Consider the following 21070-nt stretch of genomic DNA (forward strand, 5'->3'; position numbering starts at 1 on the left):
CTTTATAATCTTTAAAATAAACATTTTAAATGGTCACATAGTTTTTGTTCAGTAGCTATCCATTAATTTAACAACCCTGCCCCCTATAATTAGACATTTCAGGTTGCTTTCAAGTTTTTGCCATTCTAAAGGCATTCTGAAACAAAAACCTCTGTGCTTATAACTTCATTTGTACTACTACTTAGGATAAGTTTCCAAAAGACATTACCAGGAGAAATACTTGAATGGCTCCTGATACATTAGACCATTCCTTTTTGAAATATAAACAAAAGTAAAAGGAATATTAACTTTGCTATTTTAAAACTGTTCAAAGCTTCAATGCAATTATAAAGTATGTCATGCAACAGAGCTTCACCTATTTCTCAGGTTAATATAAGTTTAGATTGAATTTCTCAGGTAAGTTTTTGATCATAAGCTCTGATATTACTGATTACTCTCTGATTTTTCAATTTACCTATTGTTTTATATTAAAATTAGGTCATTTGCTAGTTTCTATTAATCTTAAAATGTCTTTCCTGTGGTAGGGGCTCATCATTTATTTCAGAGATGTTAATCTCAACAAAACCAGAGCCTAGACCATATATCTCACCTACTTAGATGGACTTGGTTCCTAAATACCACAATGCATTTCCTTCCCAACAGATTCTTATTTGATAAGGAAAAGAACTTCCTTTTTAATGAAAATACTAAATAATGATAATAAATACTTGCATTTTATAATCAATTTTATTTCAGGTCAGTAACTTAACTCTGTAAGACAGTCTGAAGTGATACCAAGGTTTATGGCTACTTTAAAAAATGATTTATGATTTATTGACTATTTTTCTTTCAATGTACAGGAAATCTATGTCATCAAAGGAATATTTGTCGCAACAGCCAGTTACTTTTATAGTTCTAGATCCTTTTTCTTTTGAAATATGTAATGTTTTGTTCAAAGGCAGAATACTACTCTATGTAACTTAAACTCTTCAATATTTTGTAGGTGCAATGTTTCTCAAAATAGGGTCCCTAACTGCAATATCATCATCATTTGGAACCTAGGCCTCACGCCAAGCACACTGAATCAAAAAGTCCAGTGGGGCAAAGCAATGTGTGTTAAACACTCCTCCAGGGCACGCTAGCGTTTAAAAACCACTGCTGCTGCGTGGCTACTGTAGACAATTTACTACATTAAGCCAAATTTCCATTTACTACATTTAAAGCTCTCCTTACTTACAGCTGCCTACCTATATTCCCGCATATATCTATCTGTGTTTGCGTTAGTCACTCAATCATGTCCGACCCTGTGACTCCATGGGATTCTCCAGGCAAGAATACTGGAGTGGGTAGCCATTCCTTTCTCCAGGGGATATTCCCAAGCAAGGGATCGAACCTGGGTCTCCTGTATTGCAGGCAGATTCTTTACCTTTACCATCTGAGCTACCAGGGAAGCCCATATGTAGCTATACACAAGAGGAAATAAAATTTTCTTCAGAAAAGAGGAAGTTACCCTACAACTGAATCTTTATAGTTTCTTAAATAAGGGCCATCTCTTAATCTCTTTATTTTGAACAACAAAGTTATACTTGTAAAGATATCTTAGTCTGAAACAACCTCAATCAATGGTATAGATGGATGCTTAAAAAGACTGCCTGGTAGAATCATTTAAAAAGGAAGCAAAATTTTACCATCAATTTAAGAAATATTCCTAGAAGAAGGACTGAACATTGTAGGTGCTGGATCGTTATAAACAAGTTTTTAAAAGATCACATGAAAAAGAAATATTGTAATCGGTTTAAGTTATAGCTATCAGCAATCACATAACCTAGAGATCCAACAAAAAACATGTACTTTAATGTATTCAAGTAGGAATATAGCTTGAGATAAAATTTCCAGTCACATGTGAATTTGGAAAGTGTTGTATCTGGAACAACTTAAATGTAAGCAAACACAATATGCTCTGGAAAACTGTGCTGTGTTGTGCTTAGTCGCTCAGTCGTGTCCAACTCTTTGCGACCCCGTGGACTGTAGCCCACCAGGCTCTTCTGTCTGTGGGGATACTCCAGGCAAGAATACTGGAGTGTGCTGCCATGCCCTCCTCTGGGGGATCTTCCCAACCCAGGATCAAACCCAGGTCTCCTGCATTGCAGGCGGGTTCTTTACCATCTGAGCCACCAGGGAAGCCCAGAAAACTGTGCTAGATAACTCAAAAAATTAGTTCTTGTGATGACAAAGTCACTGATGTTAATAAGCCATGTGAGAAGCTTGAATTAAACTGTCTAATGAGATATGTAAATAGGAAAATGAAGAATTTACAAATTAAAATATTTCATGTTAACATGATAAAGGTGTGTAATTAAATTGAAAAATTAAATATCCTAAGAAGTTAGTTATTCCAGGTACTTACACCTTAAAGTTTACAAATTGCCATTAGCATATTTCTGCAAAGTTTATCTTATTCTATAGAGTTTTTATATTTTCTCTCCCTGCTCAAACTATTAGGGGTTCTCTCTGCTGTCACTCTAATCAGAATTTGTAGGAAACCAGGGGCCATGTGTATTCTGTCCATGGCAAAATCTCCACTGGTTAGCCCAGTACTTGGTATACAGTAAATATGTAGACTAAACATATGCCACCTTTTTTTCACTCTTCAATCTTAAGTTATTGTGTGAAATAATAATGATGCTAATAATAAAAGTCATCCACATAAAAACCACCACTTACTGAACACTTCTCCTGAATCAGGCACAGTGTTAAGTGATTACATATATTTTCTACTTTAATTCTCACGAAAATCCCGTATTATGTTGAATAATATGAATCGCCAACTTCAGTTTTTCTAAAAAATAAACCTTTTATTTAGAATTGCTTTAAATTTATAGAGAAGTTTTTAAGAATGATAAAGAGAATTCCTGTATGTCTTGTACCCAGTTTCTATTATTAACATTTTATATTATTATTGTACAACTGTCACAACTTATGAACCATTACTTATAGATTAGTATTGGAAATCCATGCTTTAATCAGAATTGCTTCATTTTTACCAAATATCTTTTTTTTTTTCTTAATTCTAGAGTCCCATTAGGATATCACATTATATTTGGTTGTTATATCTCTGTAGGCTCCTCTTGGTCCCTTAGATACACCTTGTTTTTGATGGCCTTGACAATTTTGAAGAATACTCATCAGGTATTTTATATATTTTTTTCAGGGTTAGACTACGGTTATGGGTTTTGAGGGGACCACAGAGGTATAAAGTGCTATCTTCATCATATTGTATCAGAGGTATGTAACATCAGCATGACTTGTCACTGTTGATGTTGACCTTGAATATCTGGCTTAGGTAGTATATGCTAGATTTTTCCACTCTACTTTTTGGGAAAAGGTTACACTTTAAGGAGTAGGGAGATATGCTCCATTTCCTTGAGGGAAGTTATCTAGATAAATTATTTGGAATTCTTTGGTACTGAAAAGTTGTCCATTGTCTCTGTTTATTCAAGCATTTATTTATACCAGCATGGACTTATGGATATTGATTTTATACTTTGTAATAATCCATTATTACATTATTTTATTGCTCAAATTGTTTCAGCTTTGGACAACGAAAGCACTGACTTACTTTCTGGCTCTCTTAAGATGTCCCAGATTCATCTGGTACATTACCTGACCTGGTCCTAGAATCAGTCAGTCCTCTAAGAAGCCCAGTTCCTTTTATTAGAGAATGGTGTTAGAAACCAAGATCTGGACATTTGGACTTAATCATTTCTGACCTACAAAAAGGATGATTTCATATGGTGCAGCCCAAAGTTACCTCAGTTTTATAGATAAGGAGACTGAAGCTGGGGGAGATTCAGTAACCTGCTCAAGGTCTCCAAATTGCAAATGTCTGAACAAAACATCAAATCTGCACAAAGCTACCAATTTAAATAGGCTGAAGAAAGACTATGAATCACTGGAGCCTGGACACCAGCTCTTCTAGTTGCTCAAGGATGTTTTGCTTATTCTATGTTCACAGACTGAAGGAAGAATAGGACATTATTATGAAGTCAACCTCTTTCGTCAATTAATTCACCAATTTTCAAAGCAAAGTCAAAGCAAAAAGAAAAAGTACTAGTCATTTTTTTCTAGCACCAGCCAGATTTTTAAACTATATACATCATATACCATAATTACAGATCAACTCAAAAACTTATTCTTGCCTGTATTTTTTCCGAGACTGCAACAACTACTGATGTGTTATACAATCTTTTAGCTGTTTATAAAATACAGCCAAAAATCATTCAATGCTTCTGAAAGTTACGTCAGAAGAAATGTACCAACAATCAGACATAAAATGTTGAGTATTTGATCTGTGAGACCTTATAGGGTTACATCAGTTTACTTTCAAAGTTTGTTTTTTGCTCAAAATGTATTCATGATTCTATGTCTTTGTACATCAATCTTACTAATATAAACTAAAATTTACTAGAAAACATATCTACAATGGATTTTTTAAAAATCAAGATTTCCTTCCTACTCATCTAGCACAAAACTTACTAAATCGCCTTACTAGAAAAGCTTCAAGATTAACAGATATTAACATCATTAAAGATAGATTTATGGAGCAACTTCCCTTCATAAGACTAAACCACACACAATCAAAACATAGACCAAAAGAATCATACCAAAAAAAAAAATAATAATAACACCTTATTCAGATCTTTTATTTCAAAGATATGAAAACTAAAACTCCTGAGAAGTTAAAAGTCTTGTCAAAAGTCAACTGCTAGTTAACTGATGAACTAGGACTAAGATCCATATATCTAAGAACTAGGTTCTTCACCACTAAACTGCCCTATGAATATACAATGAATTATGTGTTTGTGTATATATATGTTAATAAAAATCCTTTCTTGTGGAAGGATTTTTCAATTCCTCTGTAATGATGAGGAATATGTGAACATAAAAATGGTACTTCCAGTTCTCTATTACACTCATTCTTTTTCACTGAATTTAATTATTTTCAGTGCCAAGTCTGCAAACTGAGTATCTGTTATATACCAGGCACTGGAGTGTTAGATGTTAGGGAAATAAAAAAAAAAAAAGAAGACATCGTCTGTACCCTTAAGAAAACTCTCAGTTTTAAGTTTATAGTACCTTCCTAAAAGTCTCCTTTGTTGATTCTTCCTCATCTCGCAAACTCTAGAACAGGGCTGTCCAACAGAAATATAATGTGAGTCATACATATCAGCCATATATGTGCTTTAAAATTTTCTAACAGCTACATTAAAAACAAGTATAAAGTAAAATTTTAGTTTATCACTATATTTAAAATATTATAATTTCAACATGTGATCAATATAAAATTATTAATAAGAAAGATATTTTACTTTGAGGGGTTACTTGGTCTTCAAAATCTGATGTGTAGTTTACACTTACAGGACTTCTCAATGGAGACTAGTCATATCTCAAAGGCTCAATAGCTACACGTGGCTAGAGGCTACTATACTGAACTGTGCTGCTCTAGAAACCCGTAGTGTCCCAGTGTTTAAGTCTTCGGACTGGTTCTTTTCTAATATCTATACCCACTACTGGTATCTCAAACAACTTCAAGGCTTAAACTATGATACATTGTCCAGTGATTCCCAAATTTTATCTGGCCTAGAACTCTCACCTGACATTTACAGTCACACACAGCTACTTGCACAGAAACCTAACATATCCCACAATGAACTCTTGACTTCCAACCAGCACATACCCCTCTGCTCTTCTCCCAAACATCCCCATTCCAGTAAATAACAACTTCAACCTTTCAGTTGCTCAGGCCAAAAACCAGAGTCAAGACTGACCCTCTTCATTCTCTCATATTAAATGTATCATCTGGGTCTAGGACCTAGCATATAGTAGTTAATCAATAAATATTTGATGAAAAAATGTTGTCCAGTATTGTGTGGATTAAATGAGATAACATATAAAGTTGTAGTATGGTCCCTGGAATAGAGTAGCCATTCATAAACATTTAGTCTACTCCCTAACCACTTGGAGTTTCCCATAAAAGAAAATGAGAATTCTAAAATTTGTAAATTTTTAAAACCTTCTAACACATTCCATCCTTGCTTACTCTTTAAATATCTGATTATTAATTAGTCAGAAGAAAATTTTAAAAAAATTAAGAGGTTACCTAAATTTAATAAAACCAGCTACAATTACAAAATTAAGTAGGTATTATAAAACACTAACTTGGAATTAAAATTCACAGAAAATTAAAGCATTCTTTAAGTCATCTTTAAAGATAAAGAGCTATAATCTACAGCTCTTTCCAAGAAAATTTTAAATGAATTCACAATGTTCAACAGGACTTTACCTTTATTTATCTATAATTTATATCCTGCTTTCTTGTAAGAAAACTTGTGTTAGTCTAAAGAACCACCAATTTTTAAAAACCATACACACTGTTTAACTGAAAATTTGAATGTTAATATTTCTATAATGTATTTTGTGTTTAAAGCTACAACAATCAGAATTAAAGAACTTAAGACACTCATAAAATGTGGTCCCTCTCCAAAATACTGAGTGACGAGATGTCAAATGATCTGCCCACAGGGGGCACAATGGGACTAACCTAAGAGTCTGTGACCTTTAACGCTTACCTTTTACACATTCCACTGCACTGCTGTGCTCCTCAAATACACTAACCAACACTTTATAATCCAAACAATTATACTGAGTCCCTCTACCTCCACTAAAAAAAAGGAAGTTAAATGCATGTATCAAATGGTATACTGTAATTCAACATGAAAATTTGTATTTTCATGAATTTGAGGGAGAATAGACATAAACATGCAAAAAGGAGCAAAGTGTGTATTAGAATTGTCATGGAGATATTATAAAGAAGAAATAAGTGTAAGATGCCATGAACACTTGATTTATATTTCACTTTTCAAAAAGCTAACAATTCCTGGTCTTATATGTCTTCAGAAATTTCAACAATTTCATTTTATCACTGATGAGAATGACGTACCTTACGTTCCACGCAGTGGTAAAGTCTGGATTTAGAAGTAGCAGGGTGCATGTGACATCTATCAATTCTAAAATAAAGAGAAGTCATATTAAAAACAAACAGTCCTATCCTTGAGGATGTGGCTTCTCTTTCTTTTAAAGTCCTCTTTATTTTATATATATATATGTCTCACATTATACTTATATTTCATGTCACAGTAATTTTAATGATAACCTTTTTCTAAGCTGTCAGAGATATGAAGATTATCCTCAGGTACAAAGATGTGAAGATTTTCTTCTACTTATAAGTGTAACTCTTTAAAAGTTGACAATGAAACAACTTTACAATTATGTCTACAAAGAATAATCAAACTAACCTATTCATTCTGTTAGTAGTTTTGGGCACAAAAAAGAAACAGAATTTCTATACCACTATTCATTTAACTTCACAAATATTTCAAGAATTAACTCTGTGCAAATTTTTAAAAGGGAAAAAGAATCACATGTAATTCAACTTAGTTAACAGTTCATTTACATTCCCCTGCAAAATTATTCTTTTTTATACACATTTTTACACAGTTATAGCAATGATAAATTCACAATTTGTTCTACATTTTTCACTCAACATTATTACTTATGCATTCTCCTATGTTGCGACAGTATACATTTTTAACTGCATAACAATTTTTTTTATCATTTATCTTATTCTTTAGGCTGTTTCCTGTTTTCTTTTTACTATTATGGATAGTATTACCACAAACATTTTAAGCACACTTTCTGTCTCACAGATTCATTTCTTTGGATATATTTCCAGGAGTAGAACTGCTATGTCAAATAATATAAATATCAATATGGCTCCTAATAAGCATTTCCAAATTGTCCTCCAAATGAACGATATCTATCGCCAAGAGTAACATTAGTATACCTGTGTCCCTATGACTCTGATTTATACAATTATATTTTAAAAAATGAATGTGGCAGGTAAAAAAGACTACGTTTTTGTTTTAATCTAATCTTTAATTATAATTATTATGAACATCTTTTCATTTTCTATTTTCTATTTTCATTGTGTAAACAGTCTATTCATATTCATTATGGATCTATCATGATCTCAAATAACCTTCACAAGCCTATATTTAATAACACAAAGTCAATAATATTTAGACATATCATCTTCATTTTAGTAAAACTGAAAAAGAGAATTTTAGGATAAGATGATCAAGCTAGGCATAATACTAAATACAATAACCTCTAGCAAGTTCATATTAAATGCTAAGTAAATAAAACAATAAAAACTGTTATAATTATTTAGAATTATTGTATACCAAGTAAATTATTATTTATTTACATTATTTCATTTAATTCTCACAATCATAATCCAAGATACCTTTATTTCACCTTACAGATAGGGAAACTGACATTTAGAGAGTTTAAGCAATTTCCCCAGAGTCACCCAATTAGTATGTGGCAATGTCTGTATCTGACTGCTTTTAATAACTGCAACTGAAATGTTTGTCTACAATAAGTAACTGGGACATCCTCAGTGTTTGAATAAAAGAGAAAATTTAAAAATCTAAGAGTAAATACACATGAACACATTCCTACTGTCATTTAAAAATATTTTAGTGAGCACTAAAATCAATTATTCTATTCTCAATCATCTTAGTAAATGATTAACATTTATTGTTAGCAATGTGGGAGACCTGGGTTCGATCCCTGGGTTGGGAAGATCTCCAAAGGCTACCCACTCCAGTATTCTGGCTTGGAGAATTCCTTGGACTACAGTCCATAGGATCACAAAGAGTTGGACATGACTGAGCAACGTTCATTTTCACTTTCACAATGTACTATAACATTTACTAAATGAGCAACAAAAGGTAGGATTAGCACACATTTTACTTTTGGCCTTTACCTTCCTCATTGTAAGTATCATGGAATGTCTATACTAATACTTACTATATAATATTAATGTATATACTATATAATGTCAGTATGTCCATAAAGAATAATCTAATAAAATTCTTCCTTCTTTCACTTTTATGCACTAATTTAGTATTTACCAGGGAAATTAAATACAATTTTCTATGCCATTATTCCTTTAATTCCAAAATATTTCAAGTATTAACTATGTGCAAAGATTCAACTGGGCCACAAGACTGAGAGAACGGTTATTATGAGAAATGGAAGACCTGATCTTGCCTTACAGAACACTAACCTTTAGCTGGAGAGAAAGTATAAACTGTTAGAAGGCAAACTAAAATAACTGTGAAATAAAAACATACCACATTGTGAGGACCACCAAAGCAGCCGCAATAATTCTCACTGGAGTACCCAGGAAAGACTATAAATGGGTCAAGACAGTAAAGGGAACTGCAGACTGTGCTTTGAAAAAGTATGAGCAAAGGTGAAGAGGGACCTTCACACACAGGATGCTCTTAAAAGATTATGGCTTCCACATGGTGACTAAAGCTCAGGATGCTGGAGAAATATACCTGGAAACTAGAATCTGGTCTGGATCTCCTTATCAGCCTGGTGTTCCATTACTTTCCATTCGTGTGCTATGCTCCAAACCCCTTCATTCCCTAAACATACCGCCCACCTGCCTACCTTTTCTTCTTTGGCTATTAACTCAGATTTATCTGCTTGCTATTCTCTCTGCCAAAAATGTCCTCTCATCCCTGAACTTAAAAAAAAAAAAAAAAGCACCTTTCTTTATAAAGGCCTTCCTCAGACTTCTCTCGTGGCATAGTGGGTAAGAATCTGTCTGCCAATGCAAAAGACAAGGGTTCAATTCCTGGTCTGGAAAGATTCCACATGCCATGGAGCAACAAAGTACGTGTGCCACAACCACTGGGCCCTCAAGCCACAACTACTGAAGCCTGCATGCCTAGACCCTGTGCTCTGCAACAAGAAAAGCCACTGCAACGAGAAGGCCATGCACAACGAAGCGCTGCCCCTGTTCACTGCAACTAGAGAAAGCCCACACAAAGCAACGAAGACCCAGCACAGCCAAAAATAAATAAAAATTATTCTTTAAAAAAAAAGAAGGCTTGCTGACCTCCTCAGCTGAAAGCAACCTTTCATCTCTATGTTTTGTGTATATCTTACCTGGTGGTTTAGTTACTAAGTCATGTCCGACTCTTGCGACCCCATGGACTCTAGCCTGCCAGGCTCCTCTGTCCATGGGATTCGCCAGGCAAGAATACTGGAGTGGGTTGCCATTTCCTTCTCCACATCTTACCTAGCTAACTTCGTATAAATATTGTTCTCTTAATGAGGCTGTACATTTTTTGGATGCAGGTCCTCTTTAATACATCTTCAAATTAGCCATTCAATCATCAAACATGAAAAAAATTACGGTCTCTGCCCAAAAGAAATTCCATGTCTGCCCACAGCAAAGGCCTTAAAGCCATTTTGCCTGGGCTCAAAACTCAACTTCTCTACTTACTGCCCATGTAACTTAATGTCTTTGAATTTCAGTTTTCTTACCTGTGAAATGGGGATCCTAACATTAACCTTAGTGTTGTAAGCAATGAGATTCATCCCATTTCTCCCGAGCGGTTTGACACATAGTTTGACTCAATAAATATCTGTTCAACTAACCACCGTTGCTACTTACAAAGAAATGAGTATTTTAAGCATCAATTAATCAAAGAAGTAAAAAGAAAAAAAAATGAGGCAGTTGTTCTCATGATGAAACATCTAAATTTCTAAACCTGTATGATAAGCAATAACCAAAAACCAGTTGGTTATTAATTGACTATATGAAAATGTTTATACATGATGGGAAGGCCTCTGGAATTTTTTTTCAAGTCCACAGTTTTTCAAAATCTACTACACTACCCCAGATAATATGATAAACTGGTATTTAGTTTATTTAGTTTCTGGGACTCTCCTTTTCTGCATTAAAAAATATGTGTACGTGATCAATCGTAGTTGCTATTTGTTCATATTTCTAATGCAACTCTCTACCTCGCCAATAAATGAAGACGAGTTCATCCTCCACAAGATACTTCCCACAGCAGCACAGGCAAAAACTAACACAGAAAATACCCACGTCCCCACTTCTCAATTCGTGGCTGTGTGGAGAGAGAGGAAGGCTAATCAAAGTAACATTTCTTTTACTGGAGGGCAACAGCAGCTGCTGGTTCAGAGCTCAGGTCTACTAGTAGCTGGGAAGTTCCTAGGCACATCACTTAATCTTTCTGTGCCTTAGTGCGCTCCTCATATATAAAACTGAGCTAATAATAGAGCTATCTCATAGGGGTATTAGATGATTCATGCCCATGATGTGCTAGAGCAGTACCTGACAGAGGGAAAGCACTCAATGAGAACTCCTGTTACAAAGCCTGTATCTAGCCCAGTCATAAATGATACTGGGATGGGATGCCACCAGAGGGACAAAAAGAATCTCTTGAGCTGGCTGAGCAGTGAATGCTGAGCACTCTCTCAAACCACCACCCCACTGTCCCAATTCTCTAAACATACTTATTCTCTAAATACAATACAAACTGCTAACTCTTCCTGATTTAGGACTCAAGTTCAGATGGGACTGCTTTTAGAAAGCACTCCAGTCAGATCCAAGAGGTGTGGGTGAAATATTGATAGGATATCTGAAATAGAAAAGGGCCAAGGAAGGAGAAATAACTAGGTTATAAATACTGGACATAATTAAGAATCCTTCCTGTATTACATGTATTCTTCTACTCCTCTCTTCTACTGGCTCTGGATAAATAAGAGAAAGGAAATCTTTTTCTTGAGTCTATGGCATGCCGGTCTCTGTGCTGGGTGCTTTAATTCACATGTGATTCTCACAACAGCCCCCTGAGATCTGTTAGAATTCTCTTCTTTTGTTGTGGAAGTAGGAGGTTAAGTAACTTGCCTAAAGTCACTGCTGAATGACTTCAGTGTGCTAATAAATTGAGTCTAAATCCAGATATGTTTTCTTGTAAAGAAGATGCTCCTTAGCAACCTAGCACACTGTCTACCATTACTTTGTTGTCTTCCAGTAAGGGCTGAATCAAAGATCTAAAGATAAACATGTAAAAATCAACAGTTGACTCTATATTTCATCAATTATATACCATTTCTTTGTGGTTTTACCAAGATGTGAGCTACTGATATCCCTATAGTCCCTTGAAATTAAACAGATCTCTCTCTAAACACCAGAACATATACCAGCAAATAACTATTCCGTGTTACACTCACTCCAATATATGACTGGCTCATCATCACATCACAAGGAAAAAATGAATCAGGGTACAGTATACACAGGAAATGAAGTAGCTAGATTTCACCTGTAACAAGAAGATGCAAGGTTGCTATAGAACAATCAGCAAAAAATCAATATGCTTTCTTGGCTTCAATGCATTTCAGAAAATGCCCAAGGTGAGCAGTCACCTGGTATGGGTCACTGGGTTTTGACAACTGTTTCTGAGAGAGATACGTTTTCATGCACCTAAAAATAAATCCAAGATCAACTTGGACTGATTAATCTTTCCTCTAAAATACATGCAGGTTACCACAACAAGAGAGGCTTGAGGTAAGGTTACAACGTAAACACCAGAAAGACCCTTTTATTATTATAGACTACGTCACTGAATCAATAGCCAGACTAAGCTAAAACCTCTTGCTTACCAAATTCTTGTTATTTATCTGACAAATGTCTACTGAACACATTCAGTTCAGTTGCTCAGTTGTGTCCGACTCTTTATGACCCCAGCACGCCAGGCCGTGCATGCCAGGCCTCCCTGTCCATCACATTCCCGGAGTCCACCCAAACCCATGTCCATTGAGTCAGTGATGCCATCCAACCATCTCATCCTCTGTCATCCTCTTCTCCTCCTCCCCTCAATCTTTCCCAGCATCAGAGTCTTTTCAAATGAGTCAGCTCTTCACATCAGGTGACCAAAGTATTGGAGTTTCAGCTTCAGCATCAGTCCTTCCAATGAATATTCAAGACTGATTTCCTTTAGCATGGACTGGTTGGATCTCCATGCAGTCCAAGGGACTCTCAATAGTCTTCTCCAACACCACAGTTCAAAAGCATCAATTCTTCGGCGCTCAGCTTTCTTTATAGTCCAACTCTCACATCCATACATGACTACTTGAAAAACCATAGGCTTGACTAGACGGACCTTTGTTGACAAAGTAATGTCTCTGCTTTTCAATATGCTGTCTAGGTTGGTCATAACTTTGCTTCCAAGGAGTAAGCATCTCTTAATTTCATGGCTGCAATCACCTTCTGCAGTGATTTTGGAGCCCAGAAAAATGAAGCCAGCCACTGTTTCCACTGTTTCCCATGAAGTGATGGGACCAGATGCCATGATCTTAGTTTTCTGAATGTTGAGCTTTAAGCCAACTTTTTCACTCTCTGCTTTCACTTTCATCAAGAGGCTCTTTAGTTCTTCTTCACTTTCTGCCATAAGGGTGGTGTCATCTGCATAGCTGAGGTTATCGATATTTCTCCCAGCAATCTTGATTCCAGCAACATTAACAGTGCTGAATAAATAAAGACAAGCCATAACCCTTCTTTCTAACAAACTCACAACCTAGCTGGGAAAAATACTGTTTAAATAACCAACTACAATAGAGTGTGACACGTTCTACTATGAATTCCTTATGAATAAGGACTCCCAGAGGAGTGCAGAGGAGTAATTATTATTTCCTAGAGTAGTCAAGATGCTTCACATGTGTGTGTATTAGCAAACACAACAATAATAACAACATTAGACCTGAACCTGACCTCTGCAAAGGCATGGAGTTAAGGCAGTGGTACACAGCAAAGTCCAAGAATGGAAGAGTGTTTGGTATGGCTGAAATGTGTATCAAATAGCTGAAAACTCAAATGTTTCTAGGGTTCAAATAAATGGCAAAAAAGAGGCAAAGCAAACCTAGTAAGTAGTAATGATACTGCCTCAGTATCTGAGGGACATGGGAGGTTGTGGTCAACTGGAATAGGCTTGTCTTGTCAAGAAAAGCAGAGGCCATGATGCCGACAAAGGTCCGTATAGTCACGGCTATGGTCCTTCCCGTGGTCACATACGGTTGTGAGAGCTGGACTGTAAAGAAAGCAGACTGCTGAAGAATTGATGCCTTTGAACTGTGGTGCTGGAGAAGACTCCCAAGAGCCCTCTGGACAGCAAGGAGATCAAACCAGTCAATCTTAAGGAAAATAAAACCTGAATACTCGTTGGAAGGACTGATGCTGAAGCTGAAACTTCAGTATTTTGGTCATCTGGTTGAAACAGCTGACTCATTGGAAAAGTCCCTGATGCTGTGAAAGACTGAGGGCTGAAGGAGAAGAGGGCGTGAGAGGAGATGGCTGGATGGCATCACCAATGCAATGGACATGAACTTGGGCAAACTTCGGGAGATGGTGAGGGACAGGGAGGCCTGGCATGCTGCAGTCCATGGGCTTGCAAAAAGTCGGACACAACTGGGTGACTGAACAACAAATGATTCCCAACCAACCGCTGCTATGCAGAAATGGACACACCCAACGCTTCTGATGTTTCAAGTGAAAAGACAAATCCAGATTTCCATCCTAATTTTAAAAGTTCATCATAATTTAGAATGTTTATCCAATTAATTTTTTAAAATTTAGTAACATTATATAAGCTGAAACTAAATAAACATGTGGGCTAGCTTCAGCCTGGGCTGTTGAGAGCCTACAACCTCTGATGCTAACTATAAAGTAGAGGAAAAAGCTGGGGATGTAGCCTGCAGACAGTTCGTGAAGGCCCTTGAATACTATGCCACAGAGAATGACTCAACCTTAACCCTGCAGACATCAAGAAATAAGAAGATAGATATTTCAGTAAAGAATCTTTCAAACTGTGTCTCTAAGAACTGTTGTTTAAAATGACTCATTAGTGGTATGATGAACATGGATTAAAGAGAGACTAAAAATGGGGTAGACTAGCCATGAGGTGATAATATTTGTCCAGATGAGAAATAAGTGAAGGGATGAAACGCATGCTCTGTGACAACCTATAGGGGTGGGATGTGGTGGGAGGTAGGTTCAAGAGAGAAGGGACATATGTATACCTATGGCTGATTTATGTTCATATATAGCAGACACCAACACAATATTGTAAAGCAATTATCCTTCAATTAAAAATAAATTGAAAAAAAAAAAAAGAAGTGAAGGGCTAAGAGAGAGCTCAATGATGAACTGACAGCAGGCATTGTGAGAAAGAGGAAAGAGCAAAAGGCGACAGAAGGGGTGACTTGGGGACAGAGTATGGGACTACCAGGTCAGAACTCCAATGCTATCGGACTGCTCCCTTGCTTTCTGTTTCTGTCATGGACTTTTCATTCATTAGAATTACAGCATCTCACCTCTCCCAAACCAAACATGGCTATTACTGCAGCAGACTTTTAAAAAATATTAGTTTCTAAGTTATTAATCAGGGAGGCTGTGATGGTTAGTTTTGGTTAAACTACGGTTAAATGTGACTGGGGTGCACAGATGAAAGATTATTAAACATGATTTCTGAATGCATCAGTATGAGGGTGTTTCTAGATGAGATTAACATTTGAATCGGCAGACTCAGTAGACAGCCCTCCCACTGTGGGTGAACATCAATCTGTTGGGGTTTCTGAATAGAACAAAAGGAGGAAAACAGAAGAATTCAGCCCTGTTTTGCTTCTTCTCTGTCTGCTTGAGAAAGGACACCTCATCTTATCTTCTCCAGCTGTCAGACTAAGATTTAAACCATTGGATTCCCTGCTTCTCAGTCCTTCAGGCTCAAAGAATTAAATCACCAGCTGTTCTGGGTCTCTAGCTTGCAGAAAGCTGAGTGTGGGACTTCTCAGCCTCCATAATCACGTGAGCCAATCTGTCATAACGAATCCTGTTTCTTGTACATATAAAACTTTACATATATGTAAAAACTTTTCTATTGGTTGTTGCTATGGAGAATCCTGACTAATACAGATGATTTCCAAACATCTAAGGAATTCAGCACATTAATGAGAACATGAATTCAGTTTGGATAAAAGGAAAAACTTACATCTCCAGAATAAAGGTCACCTGCAGTTAAAGATTACATTCTTAGGGGAATGCCTAGGATTTTGGCATGATCAATCACACAGACACTGACATTTCTGAAACTTTTTAAATTGTCAGCTTTCTTCACGTGGCTCTTAAACATGTATTTCTACAAAAACAGTTTTAAAAGTATAGCATTTTCATGAAACAACTGCTTTTTCCTAATACTTTTAACTTTTTTCCTTAGTAAAATTCACTACTGTGATCTTCAGTTCCCAAGTTTAGCAGAGTATTTCTATGTTAGTTTGCATTTTCAGGTATCTTTTCTGGTCAATCAGAAACTCACTTCCATATTTTTACCAATACACTATACAACCTAAGTAGTATATGACACCTCACTGAACCATGTGTCCCTGCTCCCCCAAAAGTGAAACTGAAAACTACTTCCATGAGGATACCGGTTAGGATAAAATCAGACTGCTCCTGTATACACACACAGTTGCATCAGAATTCAAAGCTTAGATGTCAGCTATTCATGTGAGTGAGCTTAACCATCTGATCTTCTACCTGGGTTCTCCTGGGTCGATCAAGATAAAATTACATGATGAGACGATTTAGCAAAGCCTACAGAGCATTGCCCAGAAAGACAAGAAACAGGGAAATAGAGACAAGAACTTGGAAGACTACAGGAAGAAGGCAGGTTCGGCTAGCAAACGTCAAGGAGCAAAAGCTAATGATCTGAAACAACAGCCTTTGACACTAAAAATTCATACTGTTTCTTCTATACAAGATCATCATTTGTCTTCCCCACACAGAATTAGTTATATATTGGCTCAATTATACATTTCTGTGTGCCAGAATATATACAATATAGCTCTGTTAGGCAAAATAATAACTTTATGGATTCACATGGTGCTACTTTGTAACTTAATGTCACTAAAAACTACAATAGGGTAATGGAGAATGAAAAGGGATCTACCAACAGATCAATGTCTTACCTTTAAATTTATGCCTGACCTATGCCTTTAAATTTTTGCCATAAACTTAATAAAATTAGACATAGCCTTTTAATTAATAAATAAATATCAGTGGACTAATTGATCGAAACACAGGAAGTAGAAAATATTTCACATTAAATCTTCAAATCAGATTCTTTTTTCTACTGGTCTAAACAGGGGAAAGTGCTATTAACCTGTAATGACAATACATTAAGGACAATGCCAAGAGGAACACAAGGAAATCAATATGTCACTTTAGGCAACACTATTCTCTACAAAGAGATTGTTTTTGACTCAACTGGAAGCTTTCTGAGTAAAGGAAACATGTATTATGCATCTTTTTATCCTCCACAGTACTTAGAGCAGCTTCTGGTATGAGTAGGCTCATAGTAATGGCTACTGAACTTATAATTAAAATTCTCTAAGAAACACAGTTCTTACTCAAAATTAGCCACCAGGCATACCGAGACATTTAAGGTACTGGTGTATGTGGGAAGGGAAAGGAGCTTTATAGAAATCGTCAAGAATATTATCTCAGATAAGTATTCTCCAAAAAGTGAGAACTCAGGTCTCTCTTTTACCTAAAATATAAACAGAATTTGTGTACATGGAGACTTAGCAGCCTCTGGAGAAGGAAATGGCATCCCACTCCAGTATTCGTGCCTGGAGAATACCATGGACAGAGGAGCCTGGTGGGCTACAGTTCACAGCGTCGCAGAGTCAGACACGACTGAAGCGACTTATCAGACACAGGGGGAAAACAAGGAAAAGACACGAGGTGGGATGAACAGGAATTGTCTGATGCAGCAAATAAGTTTCTCTGCAGAGAAGCAGAAAAAAAGAAGGCTGGGATGGTTTTCTTTTGCTCATTTCAGCACAGAACAGAACACAGAGGGCCAGAACTTAGCTGGGATCACAGTACAACAGCACCACCATAAACCACTGAGCTGCTTCACAGTGTTACCACCACCATCAAACCTTGGTTATCTCATATGAGCTGTTACTAAATGAGCTTTATTGCTCATAACTTACTAAAGGATTAGAAATCAAAGAAACAGAGCTTGTAGGGACTAGAGTGCACATCACAATTTTTTAAACCTTTTTTAGTCCTAAGATATTTTCTTCAAATACCTTACAAATGACTCTAGTACATTAAAAAAAATATCAGAAGTAGGGAACCTGGCACCATGGTTGAAGCACCTTCCAGAGAATCACAATGGATGCAAAATTAGAAAATGAGGGATGAGCTCAAACTCATTTGCCAGAGAAGTTAAGGGCCTGCCCAGTCAATGAATGCAAAAGCCAGAACTAGAATCCAGGAATGTCAATATCACAGAGGGTTCTTCCTACTATACTTATGCTGCTTATGAAAAAAATCAAAGAAAAAGGACCGTCTCCATACTCACCATCTTTGTTCAGCCACTGCTTTCTCGTTCTGTACAAAAGGAGCTTGTTGTGGACATATGGTAAAAGGAACTTGACACACCAGCTCTCCACACCAAGTTTGTTTTCAACCAGGACTATGGGACTCCGGTTATACCTAGCTTCAGGACATGGGATCAGGCCAATTTCATCTCTTAATATGTAAAACATAAAAAGAATTAAAGGTAAGAATACTAGCTTAAAAAAATTTTTCAAATCCTAGAGGGTATTAAAAAAACATACATATTTCCTTTTCTTACAAATATTCAGCTAACCCACTGTATTGGTAGAATTTAAAAGTTTTCTAAGACTGACAAGAACATGGAAAAAATAGTATTTGTACTTGTGGTGACAGGAATGAAAGCTGGTTTTATCTTGAATAGAGATTTGAAAATGTCTGTCAACTTTTTAAGTACATATACACTTTGACACAGCAATTCTACCGGTCAGAAATTATCCTATGCCAAGATATAGGAATTCATTGGATATTCATGGCAACATTGCAATAAAACTGTTAATACTCTAAACGTGTATCAAACAATATAAGACTGGTAAAACAAATGTGGGCCATCCACGTGATACAGCTGTTAAAAAAAAAAAAAGAGGTAAATCTGCATATGCTGGTATGGAAAGGGTGCCAAGATACATGAAACAAAAAAAGCAAAACGCCAAACACAGTGTATAGCACAAAGCCCTTTTAAAAAGACACAGAGTTGCATTAAAATTTTTCCTTTGTATAATCTTTTAAAAAGATACAGAGTTGCATTAAAAATTTTCTTGGAAGGATACCAAGAATCTTTGGGGAAGAGGGTTTTATTTTTATATAGTTTAAATTTTCTAACTATTTGTACATATTAGCTTTGTTTTTTAAAAAATGTCAAAATGTATTTATGCTTGCCTGCTAATAAATATATGTAGACCAAATTACTAATAAAATTATATTACCAGTGAGACTGTGAGCCATTTTTTGTCTCCTTTATAATCCTTTATACATCTCTAAAATAAAAAAAAAATCCTAATAAACGTTGTTAAAACACAAAACACATTTCAAGATTTCATTATTTTCATCTATGGTGGCCTCTAAATCCCTTAATTCACCTCAACTTAAGCTGAAAATTTACATTATAGGCAGAGATTTAACAAACAAGAGGGAGGGGACATAAGTATACCTTTGGCTGATTCATGTTGATGTTTAGCAGAAAACAACAAATTCTGTAAAGTAATTATCCTTCAGCTAAAAAATAAATAAATTTTTAAAAATTTGATAAAAGTGGGGAAAAAAAAAAACCAATACATAGGGCAGTTGACTTACACAGTAAATGAAGCAACAAACACCAAAATGTTTTTCTAAAACTTGTACACATGCCTTTCAACTATATAGAATTTACAGTTCTCATCTATGTGAAACATCCTTTCTCAAACAGTATGTTTTTCCCTTAATTAATGAATAACTGAATAACAAGAAGTCTTTTAACAAAAGCAGTTGACATAAATATTTTTACAGTGTCTAAGCAAATTTTTTTTTAATGTGTTTTTAAAAAAACAGAATAAAGAACTTGTGTTTTCAGAGCTTGTGTGTGACATTATCTATCATGCTCTTGGCTTCCTCTGCCAAAAGTGTGTTGGCTGATAGATGCAAAGAGGAAACTTGTTTGATTACAGATTATAAGACTCCTTTTTTTTTTGGTTAGGTCACCATCACAAGCTGGTGGGAAGCTGTGGAACTAAAATAAAATCCGTCCTGGAAACTCTTAACTGCATAGCTCAGAAGTAACCTACTTTCTACTGATCACTTCTTTAGTGACGCAGGGATATATCAATAAAAGAGGGTGTGCTAGGGGTTGCAAGTCACTAACTATTCTTTGAAGCTGATCTAACTCCCAAGAAAACTTTGGGACCTAAGGCTTTTTGTCCTGACAACTGACTCAGCTGATTCAGGGTGTTTTGGTACACCATGCCAATATTACCTAAACATCTTCTGAATACTACAATGAATTGTATACCGCATTAGGTTCTGAAAATGCAAAAAATGGATTAAAATAAGGTGGTCCCAGACTATACAAAGCTGATGGTTTTGCTGGGGAGTTGTGTCAATATCTGTAATAAAACACACTTTGCCATTCTAGTAATATAGATAAGGTCCTTAGGAAGAATGGGACAATAATACTGAGGGCATCTAAGGTCAATGTCCAGTATTCTAAATATATTTTTGTATTTGGTGATATGAAATCTAAGCTAACTCACTATTAGGATAACTAGCCACATGATCTATAACTGACTAAATACATGTATGAATTGCTGACATTTTCTAGGGTTCAGGTGTTACTATGTAAAATATTTTTTTAAAAAACAACTAGAATTACAGTAAAGAAAATAATAAACTCAGTGTAATTATTTCAAGAAGTCTGTTTTCTGAGATCTAACAACCACCTACAACACTTGAAAAGCTGCAAAAGTCAATATGAGATGTTAGAGTAACAAGAATAAAAGAACTCTAGCTTCTGGGTCCAGTCCATTTTGGGGGAGTGTTTTTTACTTAAATTCACAATGTAAAAACCTGCCTTGTTCACGACACCAAACATAAAATGCGCAACTAATAATCTGGTACCTAAATGAAGGACAGAACCATTTGCACAAATAAAAAACACATTTCTTTAGTTTGGCTACTATTCTTCCAAGAAATAATTTTACAAAACAA

At 35.8% G+C, this 21070-nt stretch overlaps 1 protein-coding gene across 1 annotated transcript in view; it reads right to left on the bottom strand.

The window, feature by feature from the left end:
- The window catches only part of PTAR1 (protein prenyltransferase alpha subunit repeat containing 1), a 49112-nt gene that overhangs the window by 23054 nt on the left and 4988 nt on the right, over positions 1-21070 (bottom strand). The window contains exons 2-3 of the mRNA XM_043890859.1: positions 18357-18526; positions 6980-7046 (exon numbers count right to left, since the gene is read on the bottom strand). Coding sequence (XP_043746794.1) covers positions 6980-7046; positions 18357-18526 — 237 coding nt within the window. The remainder of the gene's footprint in view (positions 1-6979; positions 7047-18356; positions 18527-21070) is intronic.

This window comes from Cervus elaphus, chromosome 29 (genome assembly GCF_910594005.1).
Source record: "Cervus elaphus chromosome 29, mCerEla1.1, whole genome shotgun sequence".
In the NCBI taxonomy this organism is placed as follows: domain Eukaryota; kingdom Metazoa; phylum Chordata; class Mammalia; order Artiodactyla; family Cervidae; genus Cervus; species Cervus elaphus.